This window comes from Protomyctophum bolini (assembly GCF_963924005.1).
Source record: "Protomyctophum bolini genome assembly, chromosome: 24".
Classification (NCBI taxonomy): Eukaryota; Metazoa; Chordata; class Actinopteri; order Myctophiformes; family Myctophidae; genus Protomyctophum; species Protomyctophum bolini.
Window position 1 is genome coordinate 24,412,129 of NC_137885.1, and position 25,999 is coordinate 24,438,127.

Genomic DNA, 25,999 nt, shown 5'->3' on the forward strand with positions numbered 1-25,999 from the left:
GCTATTTTCAATAGCTAAATTATAACAATGTTTAAAACACCCAAAGGGGTTCCCACCCCAAAATGGGTTAAAGTTGATTTAATGTGTCTGTGTCATGTGTTTTTAGGGGCCACAGAAACTGAACCTTAGTCTTTCTCAAATTTAGATTTGAACCAGAGCACAGTCAGTCAGACACCATGCAGGGCAGGCCAGTGTACAGGTGAGCTCTGACGACATTCCCAGTTCAAACACAGCTCAGCCAAGTGCCATTATTTACACTTATAGAATCTTTGTTTGGCAATTTTCATGTGAAGTGTATAGGTTTCATATAAATTATATATATTTTTATATGACAGCTGTCTTCCCAGATGTTCAGAACGTGCCGTTGGGAGCTGTATTTCAGTAATGTGCAAACGAAGCGTGAAAAGAGACAAAAAGAGGGGCTCTTGTTTTGCCATAATTCTTTAAAATTCAAATCAAAGTGAATTTGAATGCAAGCACACGGCGATTAACACGAGCCAAGTCTGAAGCCGATCAGTCCGAGTGACTGTTGGATGTTCTCGTGTACAGGGAGGACAGATACACACACACATGCGTGGCGATGTGGGGCATTTATCATTTATTATTACAAGTGTGATTGTTGTGACTGTTGGAAATGCATGCCCCCATCAGCCATGGAAAGAGTTTTAATCTATGAATAAAGTTGGATAGGAAAAATTGCCGATATTTGCGCCGCCCTCGATGAAAACAATGTATTTAAAACAACCACTTGTCACACTCCAGCTCTGCTTGACTACTAGCGCTCGAGTGCTCAGTTTCTGCCCCCCTCAATGACGCAACTCTCGTCTAAACGCCGCTGGTAGTAGTATAGTAAACTAGAGGTCCAGGCCGCTACGCAGACCTCACACCTACGTCCTGGCTTCCCTTCATTGGCTCCCTGTACGTTTTAGAATTAACTTGAACTAAAAATACATTGCATGGATGCAACGTCACATAGGTAGGTGAACACGGACATTGCTGTTCCTTGGAGTGGTTGCACCACTCAAAAACCTCTCACACACTCACCGGTATATGCCAGTGTGCCAGTGATCACCCTTACCTGTGCCAATGTTGGCACACACGTGCCTAAGGTTGTCTATAACACAGATATAAATATAGGGGGGGAAGTATTGCATTGGGGGTTTGAGCTGGTATTCTTTTTTTAAGATTTTGAAGTTCATTATCTTGCCCATGAAGCTTTCAGAAGGTTCTCCTTCCATGACCATCATCATCCGTCATGTCAGACATTTTTTACATCTGAAACATGTTCTAAATATAATAATTTAACCCATTGTGGGCGGGACATGTGGGTCTTGCAAACGCGGCATACACCCACATAGTAATGCAGCGTATTAAACCCTCATGTATATCTGACTGAGTGACCTACCTCTGCAAGCTACCAATCATTTTTATAAATCACACGCGTGTGAAGTGAGTGAGTATTTCTATATTGCATTTGTGTACGATTGCTGTTCTTTTTTTGGGAGAAGCTAATTAAGTGCCTTGCTCAGGGGCACCTCAGATGTGTTTTGTTGAGAGCTAGCGTCCGGAAATGATAACGGGCAAGAAGAAACGGGAACAAGTACGCGAGTAGCCTGGGGAACAAACGCTTCCCCCTGACCCCATAGGTCAGGGGCATATTTCCTGTTTCCATAGCGCAAGGGAACTTGATGTACGAGTGCATCCCCCCCCCCCCCCCCCCCAGCCACAAGTTCCACAACGGTACATGCAGAGCCCCTGGGCACTGTTGCCATGTCCGCTTATTATAAGCGACTTTTGAGCTTGTTTTGTATCGTGTTGTTGTAATGCCTTAACAGCGCTTTGATGAGGCATTAGAAGTGTAAATGCATTTTTTTCTAAATCTTCTAACGTGGAGGCAGGCGACATTTTCACTTCCGGTTGTATCCGTCGGCTCGGCATTGGCAACCTCTAGAACCGCGCGTGCGTTGGGCGAAGACCGCCGTCTGTTCGTAAGGCACTACTGAAAAGACCACGCGGCGTAGATCTCGATCACTGGCGGTGAAGCCGCTGGATTAGACTAGATCTCTGTCAATGCCAGGGACAGCGGTGGCGGAACGGTTTGCGGAGAGGTCTTGATATCGGAAGGTCGCTAGTTCGTATCCCCGGACCGGCACGTCAAAATTACCACCGCTGAAGTGCCCTTGAGGCAAGGCATTGAACCCCTACCATGAAATGTTCTATGAGCAGGGTCTGGCTGTAAACAAGTTCTTGAGCTTAGTCCAGTTACCCTGGGTAAACATAGTACCTTTCCTTTCCTTACACGTTTCTCTATAGGCTCTAATACGGGCATCTTGATGACTTCAACCCCTGTATCAGACACATGCTGGACTTTTGTGCCATGCCACAACAACCCCCCCCCCCCCAACACACACACACACACACACACACACACACACTGTGGCACACTCTGGATGTCAGCGTGTGAAAGCCATTAGCGAGTGCCGCCGCTGTACAAAGCAATGTTTAGCTGGAGTGGTTCTGGAGGACTGCTAATGACACACTGACTGACACTGATTCACTGTACTGTACTGACTGTAGGCTGATGTTGGTGCACAGGCCTCGTTGAGTAGCCCCACTCCGCATTTTCTCGTGTGTGTGTGTGTGTGTGTGTGTGTCACCATTCTTGCTCAAATGTGAATCTCGATTTTCCTTCACAAGCGTTAAGGTCACGATTCTCGTTTATTCCATGAGCGTATTTTTTTGTCTTTAGTCTGCAGTTGCGGAACATTACTACATTAAAAAAGTGGCACCTGGAGTATACTGTGCCTTTTAAACAGACGACATCAAAGCTAACTAACTAGTGCTGCGTGATTCCTGCTAAAATGAGAGTCAGTGTGTGTTTATGTGTCTGGTAGAACCTGAGAAATAGACATTGAGAGCAGTGTAAAATGTCCTTGTCCCCACAAGAAGAAGAAAATGCTTGTTTTGTGGTTGAACCCATTCTGACCTGAGATCAGGGTTAGTGTTGACATTTAGGTTTTGAGGCTTTTCCTATGACAATAGGAATGTACATTTTGAACTCGTAATTAAAAGTTTTCAAATCAATGTACTGGAGTAGAAGTATGAAGCATTGGAACATTTTCTAAAAGTGGGCCTCGCTCAAAATCGTAATGGTAATTTTTTTTTTCTCCTTCTGGGTCTGTGTCTTATAGGAGGGCTGTGGACGGTTCAGAAACCCGTCCACCAGTGACATCGATGGAAATAGAAATGGCAGGCTTTCTATTCCCGAAAATGAATAACATTAAATGACCCCAAACATGTTTTTTGAAAGTGAAATATCCCTTTAAGTACAGCACTTTAGTAAATACTACTAAGTGCTGAATTATTATTTTTCCACCAGCGACTGCTTTACGCCTGGCTGGCTCTTAACGTATGGGTTTTTACTTTTAACAGCACAGGGCTGGGTTCCACCGACAGTATGTGTGCGACAGACACACCTTAAGACTAGAATTATGGCTGGTGGAGAGGCGTTTCTTTCCCCATGCACCGAGTGTTTTATTGCAGTGTGTGTGTGTGTGTTCTGTTCGGTTCATTCATTCCGACAAAGACTACGTTGGCAGGCAGGCAGCGACCTTCTGGTCATGATTATATGGACCTGTCAGTGTCCGACTACCCCGCCCTGTTGGACCCCAGCCAGCTCTCTCTCTCTATGGATCTTAACCTGGGTTAACCCCCCCCGCCCCCCCCCAATAAAACCCTGTGTTTTGTTAGGCCTATAGGCCTGTCACGATTATTATATTATGAGATAATCGCAATTATTTTTTTGCATGATTGCCGTAATCGATTCCATGTTGAAAAATGTTCATTGTGGAAATAACTAGATCGGCTATTTTCACAGTTTTTGAAACAAATGTAGAGTATACGATCATTAACCCATTCTGACCGGGCACCCATTTTGGTGTTGGCATCATGTTATGCTTTACCTATTGAAAAATAGCAGATCTACAAGCTCATATCGCGCCACCGAGTGGCGCGATACGAGCTTGTAGGTCTGCTATTTTTGAAAAATCGAAGAACGACTGACATTTTTTAGAATCTGATCTCAGGTCAGAATGGGTTCATCAGACCAGTGTGTGTCCCTTTGAAACCTCGTATGAATCTGATCTCAGGTCAGAATGGGTTAAATCCATATTTTAACGTTTGTATTTCTTTGTAAATCAACTACTCGACCGCACTACGGCATCACACGAAAGCATCAGGAGTGACAGATCGACAAGCTCGAGACGTGTTTTGATCTTGTAGATCTGCTACTTTTTACTCATTTTCGAATTTGAAACCCTATAAGACAGCGTTTGGACACGTTTCCACCAGACAGAGGTGTTTTTTAGTTTGTTTTTTTCAAATAGGGCAGCTGAGAAGGACAGATGGCTCTGGCTGCACGTACTTGTCTATGATCTTGCATCTGCTGACATTAATGTTGCTACAGTTGCTTAGAGTCATGCGGTCTCGTGACCTCGTGTGGGATGACTCTCCAGACATGACCTTGGCTTGAACTTCACAAACCACCTGGAACGGACAGAAGCACGGGGCAGCCAGTGGTGAACTGGTGATAACATTCCCAGTGCTTTAACCACGTACACCTTATAGAGTATATATGAATAGAGAAGGCACCCAGAGGAAACACTGAGGCGAAATGGACATAGTGGCCGAATTTGATATTGCAGCCTGGCCCCAAACACATGAACGCGCTGGTCCGTTGACTTACTATCATTGTGCACGTTTACGACGGCAGCACGCTCGTGCGCGTTCAACGGCAGCGCGTTCATGTGCTTGGGGCCACTCACTATTGCAATCCATCCCAGAATGCACTCTGTTCCTACCCGGAAGGAGGAGTGAAATCGCCTAATGCGCTTTTGAGCAACTTAATGCAAGTGGATGGAAGGAGAACTCGGCTGTCATCTCTATTCATATATATACTCTAAGACGTACAGTAACACCAATGTCTATTTGTACAGCAACGTTTTGAATCGGTTTAGTCACAGTCTTTTGAATAACAGTTCATTTAGTTTTAGTCACATTTTAGTGTGAAATGTTATAGTGTGCGTTTAGTTTTAGTCGACTAAATCTACAGTTGATCTGGTGGACTTACTAAAATGTATTTTGGACAGGCCTCGATAGTGTTGTAATGGCTGATTTTACACTTGGTTGCATGCTGAAAATAGCTGCTATTTATTAGACTAATATATCTGCTATTTTCAGACTGCAGCACCCGAGCGCAGCCAAACATAAAATGACTTGACTTTTAGTTCTTCTGGATCTCTTCTCCGTCCCTACAATTGTTACTCTAGTTTTTATTTGTTGGTGGAATTGTCACCATTCTTCATAGTTTTAGTCGTCATGGCATAGTTTTTATTTAGTTTTCGTCAGTGATAAAAAGTAGTTTTTTCTTTGTCATAGTTTTAGTCTTGCATTTCCAACTTGCATCGTTCCAAGTAGGCCAGTGCCCAATGGGCACCGCTCTAGTATAGTATTTTTTTAGCAGTATATTAATAATTGAGCCAAGTGGTTAACCCATTTTGGGCGGGAACCCCTTTTGGTGTTGGCATTATATTATGCTTTAGCTATTGAGAAATAGCAGATCTACAAGCTCATAGCGTGCCACCGAGTGGCGCGCTACGAGCTTGTAGGTCTGCTATTTTTAAAAAAAATCAAAGAACGACTGACATAGAAACATGGCTTTTTCAGAAAACTCAGGATTTAGAAGACATTTTTACCAGCTGCAAGCTGGTCAATATTATCTTGTGAAAGTCCCGACAGGAGATCATTTTCTGCTGAGCCTGCTCTGTCACCAGTTGGCAACACTGGTTGCCAAGCCTGCATATTTCCAGCCTAACGTGGATTCATTCACAGTTGCTTGCCTGGTCTGGTTTTTGGAGGCTGCTTAGCTTATTTCTGTCACGACAGTTGCCACCACTGGCAACAACCCATAACGTCCCATCGTCTGCACGGCATGGCTAGTCGAGCAGTTCTGATTGGCTGCCTCGTCTCCAGCCATGTTGCCTCAGAATTCTTTAGGGTCACTAATTTGAGCATAACAGTGGAGCGCAGCTAAAAAGTGGCATAACGTCAGCAGCAGACCCACAGATGATAATAATGCAGCTGGTAGTTAATTGATTTAATCAATTTGGGCTTGTTAGAATCTGATCTCAGGTCAATTAAACAAAGTTCCTTGCGTGTTGTTGTTGTTGTTGTTGTGTTGATGGGAAAATATGGATTTGTTTTTGGAGATTCTATCTAGGTATTGTCTTTACTGTATGCCTGCCGTTCCTCGAGTGTTTTCTATGTCGAGCAGGCTCTGAATTAATTTTTTATCGTCCCTCTGGGAGAAATTGAAGTCTAATCTTACATTCCGTCTCCGTCCTTAGTGTTCCTTCCGCTCATTCTATATCCGATCTGAAATCAAGACTGAGGAAATTGAAAATCAATCAATATGGAAGCTTTTCGATATTAAGTTTCCGAAACCAAATGAAAACGTTGGATAATGTTCGTTTTCTCCATTTGTAATGCGAAACCAAAAACGAGCCAAATTTCCTATTTTTGACTTGGGATCGGATATGGAATGAAGGGCAGGTGCACGGATCCTTATAGTCTGCATTCTGTAGGAATGGTGCTACTCTTGGATCCTTATAGTCTGCATTCTGTATGGATGGTGCTACTCTTGGTTGTATGTGATCTTTGGCCATGTCTTGCTTATGAATTCATCTAATTCTATTTCTCTACCTGTGTGACACGCACGCACGTGCACACGCGCATTGATCAAAGTTCTCAGTCGCCACGACTCGGTCATTATTTTAAGATTAAAGAGTATTTTAAGTGATCAAACTAGCAATAGGATACATGTTTAGAATTAGAAGCATCTTCCGGAAACATGAATGGTCTCAGAAAGGTCATGACGACGCTTCAAATTGTTGATTTCTTCAGCGGGTCGGCCTAAAACATCACGGTTACATTTTCAGCGTTGATATTTTATCTTGCTTTATTCCATGCACGTGCGCAAACTGTGTGAATTTGTGCTGACCATTGTGTGTTCTGTGTCTCCCTCTCAGCCACCAGACCCAGACAACATGTTGGGATCATCCCAAGATGGCCGAACTCTACCAGTCCCTGGGTAGGACACGCGCACACACGCACGCACGCACACACACACACACGCACCAAGAGCTATTTTCTGTGTCTCACTGGGTTTCAATGTCACCTAGCTCTGGTTCAAACAAAACCAACCTCCATAGAACCGCTTCAAGCTTCAAACTAGCCCTGCTATATGACCAACATTAGTGTGTGTGTTTGTGTGTGTGTATTTGTGTCCTTGTATTTGTATCTCTTATGTGGACATGAATAAATGATTAAAATGTGTGTGTGTTTTCCTCCGCCAGCGGACCTGAACAACGTGCGCTTCTCGGCGTACCGCACAGCCATGAAGCTTCGCCGGCTGCAGAAAGCTCTCTGCCGTAAGTTCACTCTCTCTCTCTCTCTCTCTTCACATTTATTCTGAATCCTCATCCTCATAACTTAACCAGTGAAAGAAATCCCTCTAGTAGTACGCACCGTAGCTCAGAGCATTCTCTCTGTACAGGGCCAGGGTTAGGACTTTGTTGTCGAATAAGTTTAACACAAGCGGGTAACGGATACCTTTTTTATTATCCTGTGGGGGGGGGGGGGGGGGGGGGGGGGGTTACAAGCTTTGAGGCCAAACCGCACCGATGATTCCCCACGCAACTCCTTGCAACTACTTGCAACCGTTGTTGTTTTTGGCAGCAAATTTTAGTTTTAGTCATAGTCTTTGGACTGAAAGTTCATTTAGTTTTAGCCACCTGGAATGTCTTAGTGTTAGTCTAGTTTTAGTTGACTAAATGTCATAAGATTTTAGTCGACTAAATCTACAGTTGATTTAGTCGACTAAAATGTATTTTGGCGGGTCTTGATGCCGTCGTAATGAGTGTTTTTACACTTGCGTTGCGACGGGTTGTGAGCTTGTAGATCAGCTATTTTCAGCATGCAACCAAGTGTAAAATGACTTTGCAAACTGGTGTGGTTTGGGCTTCCAGGTGAGATGTATGAAAAGTACAAAGTACTGTTGTGTACAGCAAAAAACAAGGCAAAGGAAAACAAAACAAGAAGCATGCATCAACAATACAGAGCAATGGTAAATGACGATAAACACGAATACAGTGTCCATTGCAGTCGGATCAGTGCGTCATAAATGTCTCACTGTATCTCGTCATGAAGCAAATAAAAGAAACAGTGCAGGTGTTCTCAACGGGCCTGACAATTAAAGCCTGACCCAACTGGGCCCGAACTGGGCCAGCCCGAGGCTTGGCCCCACCTGCAACGGTACCATAATGTCTGGCCCGAGTAAAAACAAAAAAAAAGCCACGCGATGGCAGAGGCCATCTATACCGAATGAGTTGCCAAAATAAAGGATTTATGTAAGTCACATTGGCTGTTAAGATTCCATGGGGTGAGTAAACATCTCTAGTAGTAGAAGTAGCAGCTCCCATTAGTTTCCTCTGAAATGACGCGGTTATGTCCAAGTATTGTCCCTGTTCGCAAAGTGCAACTTTGTCATCATTCACCCTTCCGAACAGAGCTACAACTGCCAACGTGGCTATAATCTAGTAGGCTACTGTACGTTTGCATCATTCATTGCCTCTCAAATTGCACAGGGATCAGTGTGTCTCTGCTGCAGAACCAAGCAGCTTTTATGTGCTGTTTATGTGTCCTTCCCTCTCTATCTAAATCCATCCATCCATCTATCTATCTATCTATCTCCATCTCGGCTCCTACCTCCCTCCTTCCCACACTTCATCTGCCCGTCCATCTGTCTCCACCTGTGTCATCCCTCTCCTCTCCTCTCCTCTCCTCTCCTCTCCTCTCCTCTCCTCTCCTCTCCTCTCCTCTCCTCTCCTCTCCTCTCCTCTCCCCCACTGTGTGTGTGTGTGTGGTGTTATTTACTCATCACAGCCTGTCTCTCGCCAATGCATCTGTTGAATTTACCAGCCACCTACGAGGTGTGTGTCAGCCTACACACACACACACACACACACACACACACACACACACACACACACACACACACACACACACACACACACTCACACTCACACTCTTGGACATTAGTTTATTCAAACTGCAGTCTGTCCTTGCAATGCTTGGAATTGAGATGTTTTGATAGTGTCTCGAGAGCTTGATTTGAGATGCATCCACAATTTGGTGATCGCTTATTCGTGTTTGATTTTGATGATCAGTGGATAATGGCCTCGATCTAGGTCTCTCTCCTTCCAACGGCCCCTCCACGCAATATAGATCTATATGTATAATATGTACCTTTTGCGACCGCAGGTCGCATTTACTATGAAAACGTGCATTTCCCGTCGGTTTGTTGGTTGGTCCGCCACCCCAGGCATGACCATATATGGACACTCCCCCCGCTGTCGCCCTTAGATCCCTTAGATAATTCCTCTCACTGATGGTGTTAATTTACATGATTTCTACACTATTGGAGAGAATGTCGATTTCTACAATGTTTGATCAACCTGTTTTCTCTACTATGATATCCTATCCAACAACAACAACAAAGGCGGCGATCCGACCACTCAAAGAGGTGTAAAAAAAGGTCCTAATTTTTATACCTTCAAAATGTCCTCATTTTTTTACACCTTTTTTGAGTGCTCGGATCGAACACAATATTCTTTAGTCTTGGGTCCGAGAGAGGCTAAAATCTCATCAAGTGGCTCAAATGATGAATACATAATGGACCGGTGGCCGAACGGTTTGCAGAGCGGTCTTGATATCGGAAAGTCGCTAGTTCGTATCCCCGGACCGGCACGTTAAAATGACCACCGCTGAAGTGCCCTTGGACAAGGCATTGAACCTCTACCATGAAATGTTCCATGAGCAGGGCCTGGCTGTAATCAGGTTCTTGAGCTTAGTCCAGTTACCCTGGGTAAACATTGTACCTTTCCTTTCCTTACCCTTGATATGAAAAAGGTTGAATACCACTGCTATATAACGTCTCTCTCCTTCTCTCCCTCCAGTGGACCTGCTGGGCATGCCCGTGGCGTGCGAGGTGTTCGAGCAGCACGGCCTGAAGCAGAACGAGCAGCTCCTGGACGTGGCGCAGCTGGTCAGCTGTCTGACCGGCCTGTACCAGAGGCTGGAGCACACGCACGCGCACCTGGTGCAGACGCCGCTGTGTGTCGACATGTGCCTCAACTGGCTGCTGAACGTCTACGACACGTAGGTGTACGGTACACGACGACGCACGCACGGCGTCTCAAATGTTTTTTTTTTTATCCCACGTGTTTTTGTAACCCTTTTCTTTTCGAGGGCCAATGAAGGGAAAATTTACATCATATTGTCCCTCATTACGTCATGTTTGCTTTTATGTTTGTGGTGGCACCGTTTGTTTTACTGTATATCGCCATTACATCACCTATTAAATCAACATGAGTTGGACTTTAATTTGCGCCCCTCATTTCATACGGGTGTGATTTTCTTTTTACACACACGCACGCGCCTGTGGGCGGGAAACCTTGTATGTCCAAAACGGTTTCGGGATTCAACTTCAAAGCAAATCTACGAGCACAAAATCTGTCTCTTCGCACCACATTTCGAGCTTGTAGATCTGCTACTTTTGATGCCTTTGTGTGAAGCTATGGTATGATCAAGTAGGGGCATTAATTTACAAAGAAACACAAAGTTTAACTGTGGCATTAAGAGGTAGAAACCTGTTATCTCCACATTTAAACCCGGGAAGCCCGACGGCAACGAAATGACACAAACGCAACACAGATGCAAATGGAAACCTGATTGAGATGGCGTTGTCATGTCTCTCGCAGTGGTCGAACTGGAAAGATCCGGACGCTGTCCTTCAAAACTGGAATCATCTCACTCTGCAAGGCCCACCTGGAAGACAAATACAGATGTGAGTCCCTTCATCATTGCTTAAATCGATTTGTTTAATCGATTAACTGTTGCACCCCAGGCCCAGAGCATGGATGGTAGGTTTCACGTGGTGGTCGACACTGTGTCTCTCTGTGCAAGTCCTGTTCTGTCAGGAAGCCAGTGACTAAGCAATGAGTCGATTTGCCTGATTGGTTAGTCATTTCCGTTGTGGCCCCATGATGTGTCACAGAGACTACATTTCTTTTGGGAGCGTTTTACCCATTGCTGGCTGTCTGAAAAAATAAAAAAAATAAAGTCATTGACCAATTCTGGCTTTTTTTAAGTCATTTTTAATTCATTAAAATGTTGACATATTACTTATAGCTACTTCAATAGAAAATCAAAAAGGCGTTGAGCACGTTCCTGGCCACCTGGGATTTCATGAAATACGCGTTAAGTCCGTTAAGGCCATGAGCGAGTTAATTAACACTGTGTCTCTCTGTGTGCAGTCCTGTTCCGACAGGTAGCCAGTGCCACGGGCTTCTGCGACCAGAGGAGGCTGGGTCTGCTCCTCCACGACTCCATCCAGATCCCCAGGCAGCTGGGGGAGGTCGCCTCCTTCGGGGGCTCCAACATCGAGCCGTCCGTCCGCAGCTGCTTCCAGTTTGTACGTGCACGCATACATACTGTACATGCACACACTCACACACACACACTCACACACACACACACACACACACATACACACACACACACACACACACGCATACACACACAGGTTAATGTTATGTGTTTCCATGGCTTATTTCAGTCATTTTTATAAGTTGAAAGGAGTACTATATCGGGGTCAAGCTAGCAACATAATGTGACGTGTTGGGCATAATGTGAAGTGGTGGGCTGTGGTGTAGCAGGGATATGGGTTTAGAATTATAATAAACATAATTCCACACATTGTATGAATTGTTTAGGAAACACAGCTCTCGTCTGGAGGACTCCTTCTCCGGCCTTTTTTGACATGTCACAGATTGGGGATGGCCTAACAAAATGCTTCAGTCAGGAGATTTACTCCTCTCCTCTCCTCTCCTCTCCTCTCCTCTCCTCTCCTCTCCTCTCCTCTCCTCTCCTCTCCTCTCCTCTCCTCTCTGTCCCTCCAGGCCAACAATAAGCCAGAGCTGGAGGCTGCCATGTTCTTGGACTGGATGCGTCTGGAGCCTCAGTCCATGGTGTGGTTGCCGGTCCTGCACCGTGTGGCGGCCGCCGAGACGGCCAAGCACCAGGCCAAGTGCAACATCTGCAAGGAGTGCCCCATCATAGGCTTCAGGTGAGGCCGGCATGTCGACATTATTACATCACTGTCGGAGATCATGGCAATTGTTGTGTCATGGTCGCCATTGCCGTTTACACACGTTGAAAGATGTTCGTACATTAAAAAAAAGCCGAAATAGCAGATCTACAGGCTTATATGCCTGTTGCTTGAAGATCATATTTTTACACGTTTTAAATTATTATTTACCTTTTTTTATTATTTTTTAACCCATTTAGACCTGACGTCGAAAAAATTAATAAAAAAAAATCCCCTGAAAGAATATATATTCAAAGATGTGTGCCGCATTTTCACGATTTTCCAAAAATAGCAGACCTACAAGCTTGTATAGCGTGCCACTCGGTGGCGCGCTATGAGCTTGTACGCTATACAAGCTTGTACATCTGGGTTGAGTATTATTATAAAACTGCCAGTAATTTCTTGGTATATTTCAGTTCTTTGTCAAATCTGCCCTGTGCTCTTTTATTACGAAGCCTGAAAGGCAAACGGAAATGTAATTTATATTCGCAACGTTCCAATTTCCAGTGCCAAAAACACAATTAAATTGTTAATTGGCAATTATTTGTGAGCTTGTAGGTGGCCTATGTCCATCAGTCATCGTTGGCTTGTGGTGGACATTTTTGTCAAAATTAAAAGTTTTGCCACGGACAAACAAAGACCAGGAACGCATAAAGAGCTAGCTAGCCCTGAATGACCGTAACAGGCCTGTAACTTTGACAATATGGAACACCCTCACAGTTATGGTGTCCTCTAAAATCAAACGTTTGAGAATCACTAGTGGACATGTAATGTGCCATCGTGTCCACAGAACATAAGTGTAATACATATCTTGAATAAAACCCGGAGACTTGGCATTCAGTAATTGGGTCTTATGATCAAAAAAATATGAACATTATAAATGGCGTGAACAGAAAATCAAAAATGTGCCACGGACAAGGCCAAGTGTTAATTAAAATTAAAATAAATGTTATGGCACAACACAAGAGATAACACAAATCTCTTTGTCCTTGACATGGAAAAGTTTGAATATCACTGTCCTAGAATACAGACTTTGGCGTTGAGCCGTGCGTCGCTAGTGTGCTACTGTGTTGTTTTTACATATTCCTATGGGTAAGTAGCCAAACATAGACACTGTGTTGTTTTTATATATTCCTATGGGTAAGTAGCCAAACATAGACACTGTGTTGTTTTTATATATTCCTATGGGTAAGTAGCCAAACATAGACACTGTGTTGTTTTTATATATTCCTATGGGTAAGTAGCCAAACATAGACACTGTGTTGTTTTTATATATTCCTATGGGTAAGTAGCCAAACATAGACACTGTGTTGTTTTTATATATTCCTATGGGTAAGTAGCCAAACATAGACACTGCCACGTCAGGATATTTCCAGTGCAGCTACAATGGAAACACCTTTTTGTGGGGGAACCATCTAAAAAACATGTTTTCTGTGTCAGCCCGCTAATAATAATAAAAAAAGAGTATGTGTTTCTCTGTGACTTGCCGGTTTTTTAAGTGACGTTCAAAAAGACTCGTTCTTTTACACTAAATAGCGGTGTTAATTTTGTTTGAAACTAAGAGACTGAATATGTCTTTTAGTCGACTAAGACTATATTAAGACTAAGCCATTTCAGATGACTAAAATAGGACTAAAACTAAATGGTGTGTTAATCAAGACTAAATCAGAGTTTGCTGACAAAATGAACACTGCTCAAATAGTAACACTGTGACTCAGACGTGTTGCAGTCCCGATCGTAACGTGTTGCTGAACGGCATTCTGGGAAAACGGCAGTGAGTGAGCCAGTTGACCAGAACAGAACCGAGCCTTCATCTCTGTCATTGGTAAAAACCCGCCAAGGAAGTGCAGAGGAAGGAAGCAGCCCCATTTCTTTCCAATATGGCTGCTGTGTGTAGAGCCTATTAACATGCAATCCTAGAATAATATAAGTACTACACGGTCTACCTGAAAACAGTGCATGCTTCATGCTTTCATAATTCCGTTCATCTATTGTGATTCAGTTCATCTGTGCAAAAAACAAATATTGGCTTCTCTAAATTCAAAACGGAAGAAAGTGGTTGAAGCAAGTTATTCTGAATCGAATCGTCAACCGGATTTGACATTTTTAAATATCTCAGTTTCTGTTCACTCTTTCATCTTGTCTCTCTCCCCCTCTCTCTCTCTCTCTCTCTCCCTCTCTCCCTCTCTCCCTGCCCCACCCTGCCTGCTCTGTGTTTCTCTGCTTTCTCAGGTATCGAAGTCTCAAACATTTCAACTACGACATCTGCCAAAGCTGCTTCTTCTCGGGCCGCGTTGCCAAGGGCCACAAGATGCAGTACCCCATGGTGGAGTACTGCACCCCGGTACGTCATGTTACCCCTTTCACTGTCCTTTCACTGTCCTTTCACTGTCCTTTCACTGTCCTTTCACTGTCCTTTCACTGTCCTTTCACTGCCCTTTCACTGTCCTTTCACTGTCCTTTCACTGCCCTTTCACTGTCCTTTCACTGTCCTTTCACTGTCCTTTCACTGTCCTTTCACTGTCCTTTCACTGCCCTTTCACTGCCCTTTCACTGCCCTTTCACTGTCCTTTCACTGTCCTTTCACTGTCCTTTCACTGTCCTTTCACTGTCCTTTCACTGTCCTTTCACTGTCCTTTCACTGTCCTTTCACCTCAGGCCTGTGTTTTCATATAGGCCTACATTTACCTTGCCGACATCACTTCACCTCTGACATTTAATTTAATAATATTTAGACTGCTGGACAGATGACAGTAGATCTCTCTTCACTCTTAAAAAAAAATGTAATTCAACTTAATTTCTCCTGAAGTAGGCCTAAACATGTTAAGTTAAACATGTTAATTAAGTTTTTATTTATTAGAAAGTCACCACTCACACCCCGCATTTTCACTGTCCTTTCACCATGGTGGAACGCTGCACCCTGGAACGTCACCACCGTGTAGCGCTTTTCTCTCTCTAAAAAAAGAAACCTAACCAGGATGTATCGTAGCATCGCTGTCGTCAGGGCAGCGGATCACTGCACTTGACAGCATCACAAGTAGCAGATCCACCATGAGCTGCAGATCTGCTCAACCTGTGGACCGTTTGTTTGAGGGGAAAATCGGAGGATGACAACTCATAGGTTTCTATTTGTTAAAGGATTTGCTCTGAGGAAGACTACTGGTGGTGTGTTTGCGTGCGCATGTGTGTGTGTGTGTGTGTGTGTGGTGTGTGTGTGTGTGTGTGTGTGTATCCACCCATCTGTAGAACAAGGCTGTCTTTGTCTTGCCTGGTCTTTCTCTCTCTCTTTCTCTCTCTTTCTCTCTCTCTCTCTCTCTCTCTCTCTCTCTCTCTCTCTCTCTCTCTCTCTCTCTCTCTCCTCTCTCTCTCTCTCTCCCCCTTGCCTCACTTTTGTCCTTTTCTCGTCCCCTTTACCCTCCTTACCTCTTGTAACATTCCCACCTTAAACAGGCAGTCTCTCTCTCTCTCTCTCTCTCTCTCTCTCTCTCGCTCTTATTCTAGATTATCTATAGCATTCCCTGTCCCTCTACCCGTTTGCCCCCTTTCCATTATTTATTTCTCTCACTCCCCCCCCCTCTCTCTCCTCCCCCTATCCATCATATTTCTCTCCACCCCCTTTTATTTTTCTTTCTCCCTTATCTCCAGCTCTCTCTCTCTCTCTCTCTCTCCAGCTCTCTCTCTCTCTCTCTCTCTCTCTCTCTCTCTCTCTCTCTCTCTCTCTCTCTCTCTCTCTCTCTCTCTCTCTCTCCTCTCTCTCACTCTCTCTCTCTCTCTCTCTCTCTCTCTCTCTCTCTCTCTCTCTCTCTCGTTTTTCCACAGCCCAGCATAATGACATGAATGGAAACAAAGCCACCTCCTCTGCATGTGTTTCCTTTACACGGCGTCTCTGTCGGAGTGGAAAACCTCACATGTCCTAAACCGTTATCCTTTTCAGGATTTCAAAGGATTCAAATGGTAGCAAATTCGCAAAGCTGGAAACGTGTATGGTATAATTGGATATAAGAGGTTTCTTGCCCAACGGCAACGATGTCGTGCTGTTGCCCTTCCGGGGCGTGGACAAAAGGCGTCGGCGTCTATACCGTTGTGCCGCGCTGCGTGACAGGCTGTTGTTGTCGGTAGTATTCAGCACATTTACGACTGTATAGCCTGCCCTAAATTATGCGTTAACCCATTCTGACCTGAGATCAGATTCATACGAGGTTTCCACTGGACACACACTGGGTCTGATGAACCCATTCTGACCTGAGATCAGATTTAAAAAAATGTCGGTCGTTCTTCGATTTTTCAAAAATAGCAGACCTACAAGCTCGTAGCGCGCCACTCGGTGGCGCGCTATGAGCTTGTAGATCTGCTATTTTTCAATAGCTAAAGCATAACATGATGCTGACACTAAAACGGGTTCCCGTTCAGAATGGGTTAATTTCACAAAATATAGGCGCGCGACATGGACTGACTGAATGTGGCAGAACCAACCGAGTCACCGAGGCGCCGGGTTTGTCGAAGCGCTTTCCTTCGCCGAGCGACATTTAAAGGCTTTTTATTCTTTATACGAATAAGTAGAGCATGCTGAAGTTGCGTAACCCACTCAGTTGTTGTTCAAAATAAACATAATTTGGAACGTTACAATGCAAACACTCTCTCCCTCTCTCTCTCTCTCACACACACACACACACACACACACACACACACACACACACACACACACACACACGTGTCTACCAACACCAACAGATGACAGCTGTTGGTGTTGGTAGACTTCATACATTTACAATGACCGCCATCATTTCTCCATAATACAGACTACAAAGGGCGTATGTATATTGTTTATTATTACTATTCCCGTAGGGTCATTTATTTAAATATGTTGTCGTTGCCACTGTAAGGTCAGCACTGGCTCGTGTCACAATTATTACATAATAATTGTCTAATCGCAATTATTTGAGATAGTCGCTGTTATTTTTGGCGCAATCGTCAAAATTCCGGTCGCGGTGTAAGCTTGTAGATTAGCTATTTCTGCCATTTTTACTTGTGTGTCTTGTGTGTAAAATTATTAAATTTGTTAGCAATTTCTTGGTATATTTAAAGTAGCTATAAGCAACAATATCTATCAAAGATCCTAGAAGCTTTGTCATTGGCCCGGTTTGCCGGTCTACTTCCTGATTAATTAGTAATTTATTTTTGCAGGGTTTGTTTTTGATCAATGACAAAGCTTCTAGGGAAGTCTTTGAATGCAGATTGTGGCCCGTAGATGTGTCACAGAGACTACATTTCTTTGGGAGCGTTTTACCCATTGCTGGCAAAATAGGAGATATTATTGCTTACAGCTACTTTAACCCATTCTGACCTGAGATCAGATTCATACGAGGTTTCCACTGGACACACACTGGTCTGATGAACCCATTCTGACCCGAGATCAGATTCTAAAAATGTCAGTCGTTCTTCGATTTTTCAAAAAATAGCAGACCTACAAGCTCGTAGCGCGCCACTCGGTGGCGCGCTATGAGCTTGTAGATCTGCTATTTTTCAATAGCTAAAGCATAACATAGTGCTAACACCAAAATGGGTGCCCGCCCAGAATGGGTTAAGTTACTAGACCGGTGCCCGGCTGTAGAGCACCGAGTCGGTAACGATAGAAGTTGGAGATCCATGCCCCACCCGGCTACGCAATACCCATTGTACCCGTGTCAGAGTACATCTGTCTGTGTCCCTTTTTATGCCCATATATGGGTTTGGTTGCGCTCGGGTGTCCTTGAGCAAGACACTGAACCCCTAATTGCTCCCGATGTTTCTTCTGCCGTCGGTGTGTGTGTGTGTGTGTGTGTGTGTGTGTGTGTGTGTGTGTGTGTGTGTGAACGGGTGAATGTAATGCACAATCCATGTAAAGCACTTCACATAAAGGCGCTATATGAATGCACCATTTACCATTTTATGCAGTCGCAATTGAGAAGTTTTAACCCATTTAGGCCTGACGTCGAAAAACGGAAAAAAACGTTCGCTCTGAAAGAATATACTGTATACAGATTCAAAGATTTGTGCCGCATTTTTACGATTTTTCAAAATAGCTGAAGTATAACAGAATGCTTGAAACGCCAAAAGGGGTTCCCGCCCAAAATGGGTTTAATACATGTTTTAATAATGTCTCTTTCTTGTCTGTCCCTCTCAGACCACATCGGGAGAGGACGTCCGAGACTTTGCCAAGGTGCTGAAGAACAAGTTCAGGACAAAGCGGTACTTTGCCAAACATCCTCGCATGGGCTACCTACCTGTCCAGACCATCCTGGAAGGGGACAACATGGAGACGTGAGAGAGAGCGCACGCACATACACACGCGCGCACGCGCACACACACACACACACACACACACACACACCCCTATGTGAACTAAACCTCTTTTACACGCACCCCATGGGTGTTTCTCATGTCAGCTGTGTGTGTGAGAGAGAGAGAGAGAGAGAGAGAGAGCTAGCTTGTCCTTGTTTGACCCTCTTCTGCAGATATGCTGTGTCTTTACTTTACACACTGTTAGAAATGCACAAATGGGCTAATTCAATGAACGCATGTGACACACACACTAAGGCTGCAACAACGAATCGATTTAATCGCGGGTGTTTTCCAACATTAAAATGTAACGTAAAGCTGCTTTCTTTTTACCGTTCAGTAACGGCACTAGGCTGAACGAACAATATGCAACAGGTCGGTATAAACATAACACGAGATTGTCTTGAACGTGACCAGAGCGCTCCGCATCTACCCCTCTCTCTCCCAACTTCAGTCTCCCCCCCCCACACACGCACACACGCACACACACACACACACACACACACACACACACACACACACACACACACACACACACACACACACACACACAGAGAGGGGGAGATCGTCAGTCAAGTGGCTCTGTGGCTGCGATGCGTTCAAAGCAGCTGATCTGCAAGCTCATCAACAGGTTGCAAAATGCCCCAAACGGGTCCCAAAACATGGTATTTGTGAGCACCGCCACTGTCCATATTTGTTTGTCTTATGACAAAAAATGCTCCCCAATGTCTGAATCTGTGAGCTTGCAGGCTGGCTATATAGCTTGCTCGTTAGCTCCTCAAATTTGTTCCACCTGTGTAATCTCAGCAGCGCATTGAAGTGGGCACAGGGCAAAAGCAGATCCTCCGTGAACGTTTTGCTTAACAATGATTTATTCAGTGCTGTTTAACTTTGGCAATATGTGATACTATAGAGCCTAGACCCTAGAGAACATGCCTAGCCTGTTGAGGTCCGGGGCTGACGCACGTGACATCATGAACGTCCGTCCGCGTGCGTGTGTGCACACAATGACACATCTTCTGCTGCATTGTCTCGTGTCAACCGGCCAGCGTTGTTGTTGCCACACTACATCTCCCATCATGCTTTGCTGTGTCGTCCTCCTTCTCCTACTTCCTGTGTCACCAAACCATCTCAACTTATTTTTTGTCTTGCAGTCCTGTCACACTGATCAACTTCTGGCCTGTAGACCATGCGTGAGTACCTGGCTCTCTCACACACACACACACACACACACACACACACACACACACACACACACACACACACACACACACACACACACACACACACACACACACACACACACACACACACACACACACACGCGCGCGCACACACACACACACACGCACACACACACGCTTGATTTTATGAATGACATTTATTCTGTTTTTGGCCATTCATAACCATAAGCCTAAAATATGTGCTGTATTTATTTTTTATGTATAAATCGTGTACAAATCAAACCCTATAGAGCGTCGCAGTCCCGCCCCCTCGAGAGACCCGGAAAATTAGCTTTAGATTAGCTTTATTATGGATATCAATCCGCATCGCTGAGAACTATTTTTTCATTATTCTTTTGGCTCGGCCTTTCCTTCTTTAGGTTCAGGTTCAGGTTTATTTGTCATTTGTATAGATACAGAGTAAACATACAATTAAATTTGTTTTGCTCAGAGCACTCTCAATCTTACATACAGAGGACATAAAACAACATCTATAGTGCAAGAAAAAGACAAAAAGAAAAGTGCAAGTGAAGTGAAGTGCAATACAGTTCGAGGTCAGCTGTTCAGCAGCCTGACTGCCTGGGGGTAAAAACTGTTACTGAGACGGGTGGTACGAGATTTGATGCTCTGGTAGCGTTTTTTGGAAGGGAGTAGTTTGAACAGGGTATTTGCGGGGTGGCTGGTGTCTTCCATGATGTTATGGGCTTTTTTCATACAGCGCGTGGTGTAGATGTTATGGAGACTGGGTAATTCTGTAGTGCCGATGATTTTAGCTGCTGTTTTAATGGTCCTCTGCAACCTATTGCAATCCTGAGCGGTCGTGTTACCGTACCACACTGTGATACAGCCAGTTAAGACACTTTCAATCCTAGATCCTAGACCGGATCGCGCATGCATGCTGCCGTCCACCTCCCATTATACAGGCAGACTAAAAGCTGAATAACTCCTAATCTACGGAGCTCTCCATGGTTTGGTCACTTAGCGCGATGTTCAGAGGTCTTTGCTGATTATCCGGTGATCTAGATGGAAACATTGGTGCTTTCTAGAGCAAGGATGGCTATATTTTAGCTCGCTAGCATTGACGCTATTTATTTAGCACAAGATGGACGCCCACAACATCTGTTTCTGTGAAAATAAACAACACTATTTGTTTTGTTTTTCTTCTTATAAATTATTTGATCGGCCCAAAACATTGTGTTCATTGTCATGATTTGTCACGATCCGAGTTGGCTTTGTCCCTCGGCGTAACACTCTTTAATTAAATACTTTAGGAAATGCCTATGGGAAAAATGCATTGGGATTTATTTCCTGGGCCACTCGTTGTTCTGAAAGGGGGAGGGACTGCGACGCTCTATAGCTTATCCTCTTTAAGGGCCTAGATCTGACCCTAACTCCTCTTTTGAGGTTAGGGAAATTGTCCCAACATTTGGTTTTAACAATTATAGTAATTAAGTCAATTATAGTAATATGAAAGTGCACACACACACACACACACACACACACACACACACACACACACACACACACACACACACACACACACACACACTCATGTGATTGTTGGCACTCATCATATGACCATTTTGTGTGTGTATGGGAGGGCGGTTTGTGTTGCTTACTGCTAGTGAATCCCAACACTGCACATGTTCATTAGGGATTTGAACCTGCAACCTGGGCTGCTAAATAAAGACTTTATATGTAAAACGGATCTTTTAGATGCTTGTAGACTTCAGTCACAGGCAGCTTGAGTGCTTTGTAGACCTACTGAGCCACGACTACAATCAGAATACCAGTGATGGAAGGTAAGTACTCGGATGTTCTGCTGCAAGTGAAAAGCCTGTGTTCGGGATTTGACTTCAGTAGAAATACAAAAGCATTGCTGAGCCGATTGCAACGAGTGGTGAGCCTGTCGATCGGTTATTTCATGTACGCGACACTGGCGTACGATGAACTCATGATTTAGTAAGTTTCCCACAACGTATCGGAGGCTCCACCGTGTTTCAACGTGTGGTGTGCCTTTTGTGTCCATGTGACGTTGCTACCGATATTATGTTGGTCAGATTTAATGAATGCTCTCCCTCTGTCTCTCTCTCTCTGTCTCTCTCTCTCTCTCTCTCTCTCTCTCTCTGTGTGTGTGTGTGTGTGTGTGCGTCTCTCTCTCTCTCTCTCTCTCTCTCCCCCTCTCTCCCCCTCTCTCTCTCCCTCCATATATCTTTGTCTTGTCATCCATGATCTTTCTGCGGTCAACCAGGCCTGGCTCCTCTCCCCAGCTCTCTCATGATGACACGCACACCAGGATTGAACACTACGCAAGCCGGTAAGCCTTCCCCACAAACCCCCAGAAGAAGCGCTGTCCACACATAATGGGTATTTCCTCAGTATTATACGGCTATATCTTATGGGTCCGTTCGCACGTTTTTTTTTTACGCACCTCAGCTCACTGTTCCCATACTAATGCAATATAGCAGATGGACAAGCTTGCAACGCTGTGAGCTTGTACATCTCCCTCAGCTAGTTTTGAGAACCATAAAACCACTGTTTGTAAATCCTGTTAAGTTTTCTGAAAAACTTATGTTGCCTATAAGTGTGTTGGAAATGATGATCAGTGCATGGATGGTGGCGAAGACATTTACATTCTAAGCGTTTTAGCCAGTAACTCAATGTTAATAGTAGATAACAGTAGCACACATTGAAATTTGCAACCTATGGCCAGAAAAATAATGAAGTCTGTGTGTTTGACTGGATTGCTGAATTCCTACAATGCCCATAATGCTTCAGTGCACTTCCCCTCCTTGTGGAGAGGGGGCAGGCTGCATGGAGGTGTGACTTTGTAGTCCAGGAAGGAAGTGAGACCATGTTCATTACAGGTTTTTGGTCATGAACATGGCGTCATAACTGAAATATAAAAAAAAACATATTACACACATGAAAACCCCAAGAAAGTGTTTACAAAGCATAATTAAAATAGGAGCGTTCTGCTGAAACGCTTAACATGCAATGTCAATTATTGTCTTGTAATGTGGATAATTCGTCTTGAAGCCTAATCTTTAGGGGAACTCTTGGCATGTTTCTCTGCACCACGCATCTGTTTTTTTTAAGTAACATTCTGGGTTTAACTGGCGCACCTTTTTGTTGCCGTGCAACAAACTACAGAAAACCTTGAGAGAGAGCGAGATGCAGTCTATTCAATTGGTCAGCAGTGTTGCCAGATTTTAAGCAACCTGGTCTATGAAAGCGAGCCCACAAGAAGCGACAGCTATTTGACAATATCCGATCCAAGCTCACAACTGCTTTTTTTTCCTGTTTTTTTTTAAAATATATATATATATAATAACTGTGAAATATTTGGATGATTTTCTTTTTTTTTTTACATTCACCCAACACAAATTCCTAGCCCCAAAAAATGTCCAAAGTCGCTTATAATAAGCTGACATGGCAACACAGTGGTCTTGGAATTCCTCTGTGGGAGGAGTCAGTCCCCCGTGAGGTCTGACCCAAGACTTTTTGTTTACCACCAGAGTTTTACTGTTGCCATGGTGATTCTCTCTCTCTCTCTCTCTCTCTCTCTCTCTCGCTTTATCTCTCTCTCTCTCTCTCTCTCTCTCTCTCACTCACTCACTCACTCACTCACTCACTCACTCACTCACTCACTCACTCACTCACTCACTCACTCACTCACTCACTCTCTCACTCACTCACTCTCTCACTCTCTCTCACACACACACACACACACACACACACACACACACACACACACACACACACACACACAGGCACACGTGTGAAGTCTTTAGTAGTTCAGGATTCTATGTGCTTTTGCTGTGGCATGAAACCACTGTAGGCGAAGCATACATACATATACCAGTGTCCTGGGTGGGGGTGACGTAATGCTTGAAGAGAGGGGGATTAAGTTGTAGGCTTCTAATCTGCCCATGAATGTTAAAATGCTCGGTTCAAAGCAAATAGTATATTAGTTTCTGGCTATGAGAGTAGACTTATACGTGTGTTTTCAACTGTAGGGTCTCTCCATTCTGACCTCATGCTCCTGTCTTTCTCATATTGACTAAAAAAAAGAGAGAGGGAGAGAAATTGTATTGTAAAAAAAACCAACCCTATTGTTTTCAGCAGTGGGCTGGTTGATTTCCTTGCAGGCCCTTGGGACTGACCGACTGACTGACCACTCTGCTCTGCTCTTGTTTCTCCCCCCCCCCCCCTCCCTTCCCCTCCGCAGGCTAGCCGAAATGGAGAACCGTAATGGCTCTTATCTCAATGACAGTATCTCACCCAATGAGAGCATGTGAGAATTAACCGCTTTATTTTCCGTTTAGTTTGTTCATTTGTTTTGTCTGTTGGTTTGCTTGTTGGTTTTCACAACACCTGCCTACTACTTACTTGCTGATTGGGCCAGCTGTGTGCATTAGCGCCGCCGACCCCTCCTCCTCACAGTTCCCTCTTCAATTCCTATTGGCTGAATTGTTAACTAGGTAGTGGTGGGGGGGTCTTTCACATGCACATAGTCTTATATCATTGTATTCCCTTTGCAAATGCCCATGGATATTACGAGTTGTAACAATATCCAGTATTGCACTGTAATATTGGCACTGACGTTCAGTATCTTGGTCGTTGTAATGGGGATATATGATGGAGACAAATTCATTGTTAGTAAGGACGTTGAGTGAGAGAATATAGATTATTCTTTTATCTTTATTCTTTGAACTCCTCTTTGGCTTTTCCAGTGATATAGAGTTTCATACATTTAAAGTGTGAGAAGATATATGTTAACATCTATTTAAATGCTTTGCCGTATGTAGCAGTGTTGATTTTGACCGCACATTTTGATTTTGACCAGTTTAGATTAGTTTCAGTTGACTACATTTCTTAAGAGTTTAGTCAACTAAATGATGCCAACCATGGTGGCATGCTGTAAATAGCCGGTCTGAGCTTGTAGATCTGCTATTTTGAGAGTGCCACACCCGAGCACAACCAAACATAAAACAACGACTTGTCTTTTACTTCTACTGGATCTCTTCTCCACTAGTCCCTCCCTAACATTTACGTCTAGTTTTTACTTGTTGACGGAAATTGTCAACATATTTCTTAATTATTGCCAGTGAAAAAAGGTAGCTAGGCAACGAACATTTCTCCACCATAGTTTTTTAGTCAACGAAATCAACACTGTTATGTAGTTCTACTGTATTGCATTGTAACATACAGACAGTATATTCTTTATATTTCAAAGCCAACATTGGTACAGACCTCCTTTCATGCATGATATTTGTTCTGTGTTTATTATTTGTTTCCTTTGTGCCTTTATTTCTTTCCGTTTGCATATTCATCATGCAGAACAGAGAGAGAGAGAGAGAGAGAGAATCTCAGACACACAGATATTGCAAATCTAAATATCTTATCTAAATTCCAATCTAATATCAATTGCTTGGACATTACTCTTCTCCATTTCGCTGACCGTCTGCTTTAGACTTTAGAGATGTTGAAAATGCTGCTGCTGTCGTCTAGAAACTAGCGATGTACCCGTACCATTTCTTCCCTGCGCAATACCGATTCCGATAACTTGCGTATCGGTCGATACCGAGTACCAATCTGATAGAGGTATGTAGTAAAAACTACCCCCGGGAGTGTTTCAGGAACTTCCAAGGTTCAGGAGGGTTCCTTGGAATTTGCTCGCAGTCTGCTGTCACTGACCCAAACACTGTAGGGTTTGGGTCTGAAATTCCTGCCTCGGATTTCTCGCGAGGTATCGTTCCAGACTATAGAGCTTTTGGACATTGTGGAATTGTATAGTTGTCAGGCTACGCGAGACTACTTGCAATGCAACACGTAAACGACGACGTCAAATTCAGTGAGTGGGAACGAGAAGAATATGTAAAGACTTGAGTAGTATAAGCATTACTCATCCCTGTTATAGAGCGCCGAAGTCCTGACGTCACTCGCTCATCCCCTGGTTCACGGAAGTCATTTCTCTATGGAGAATAACATGGGGTCAGCATAACATCGTCTCGTATAAGAATTGTGGTCCAAAAATAAACAAACGGTCTCGGCGATATTGTCAGGGAGGTGTCTCTGTATCGTCATATTTCATGTAGGCCTGGATGATTTGTTTATTTTTCAATCACAGTTCTTATGTGAGGCGATCTAAAATCCCCCTATGGGGGTTACAATGCAAATAAAAAGTACA

General features: G+C 44.0%; 1 protein-coding gene across 1 annotated transcript in view; it reads left to right on the plus strand.

Moving 5' to 3' along the window:
• The window catches only part of LOC308311384 (dystrophin-like), a 368,975-nt gene that overhangs the window by 325,780 nt on the left and 17,196 nt on the right, over nt 1-25,999 (plus strand). Inside the window, 11 exon segments of the mRNA XM_080758068.1 lie at nt 7,086-7,147; nt 7,413-7,487; nt 10,074-10,275; nt 10,878-10,963; nt 11,433-11,590; nt 12,078-12,244; nt 14,498-14,609; nt 18,429-18,565; nt 19,738-19,776; nt 22,058-22,123; nt 24,038-24,103. Coding sequence (XP_080614194.1) covers nt 7,086-7,147; nt 7,413-7,487; nt 10,074-10,275; nt 10,878-10,963; nt 11,433-11,590; nt 12,078-12,244; nt 14,498-14,609; nt 18,429-18,565; nt 19,738-19,776; nt 22,058-22,123; nt 24,038-24,103 — 1,170 coding nt within the window.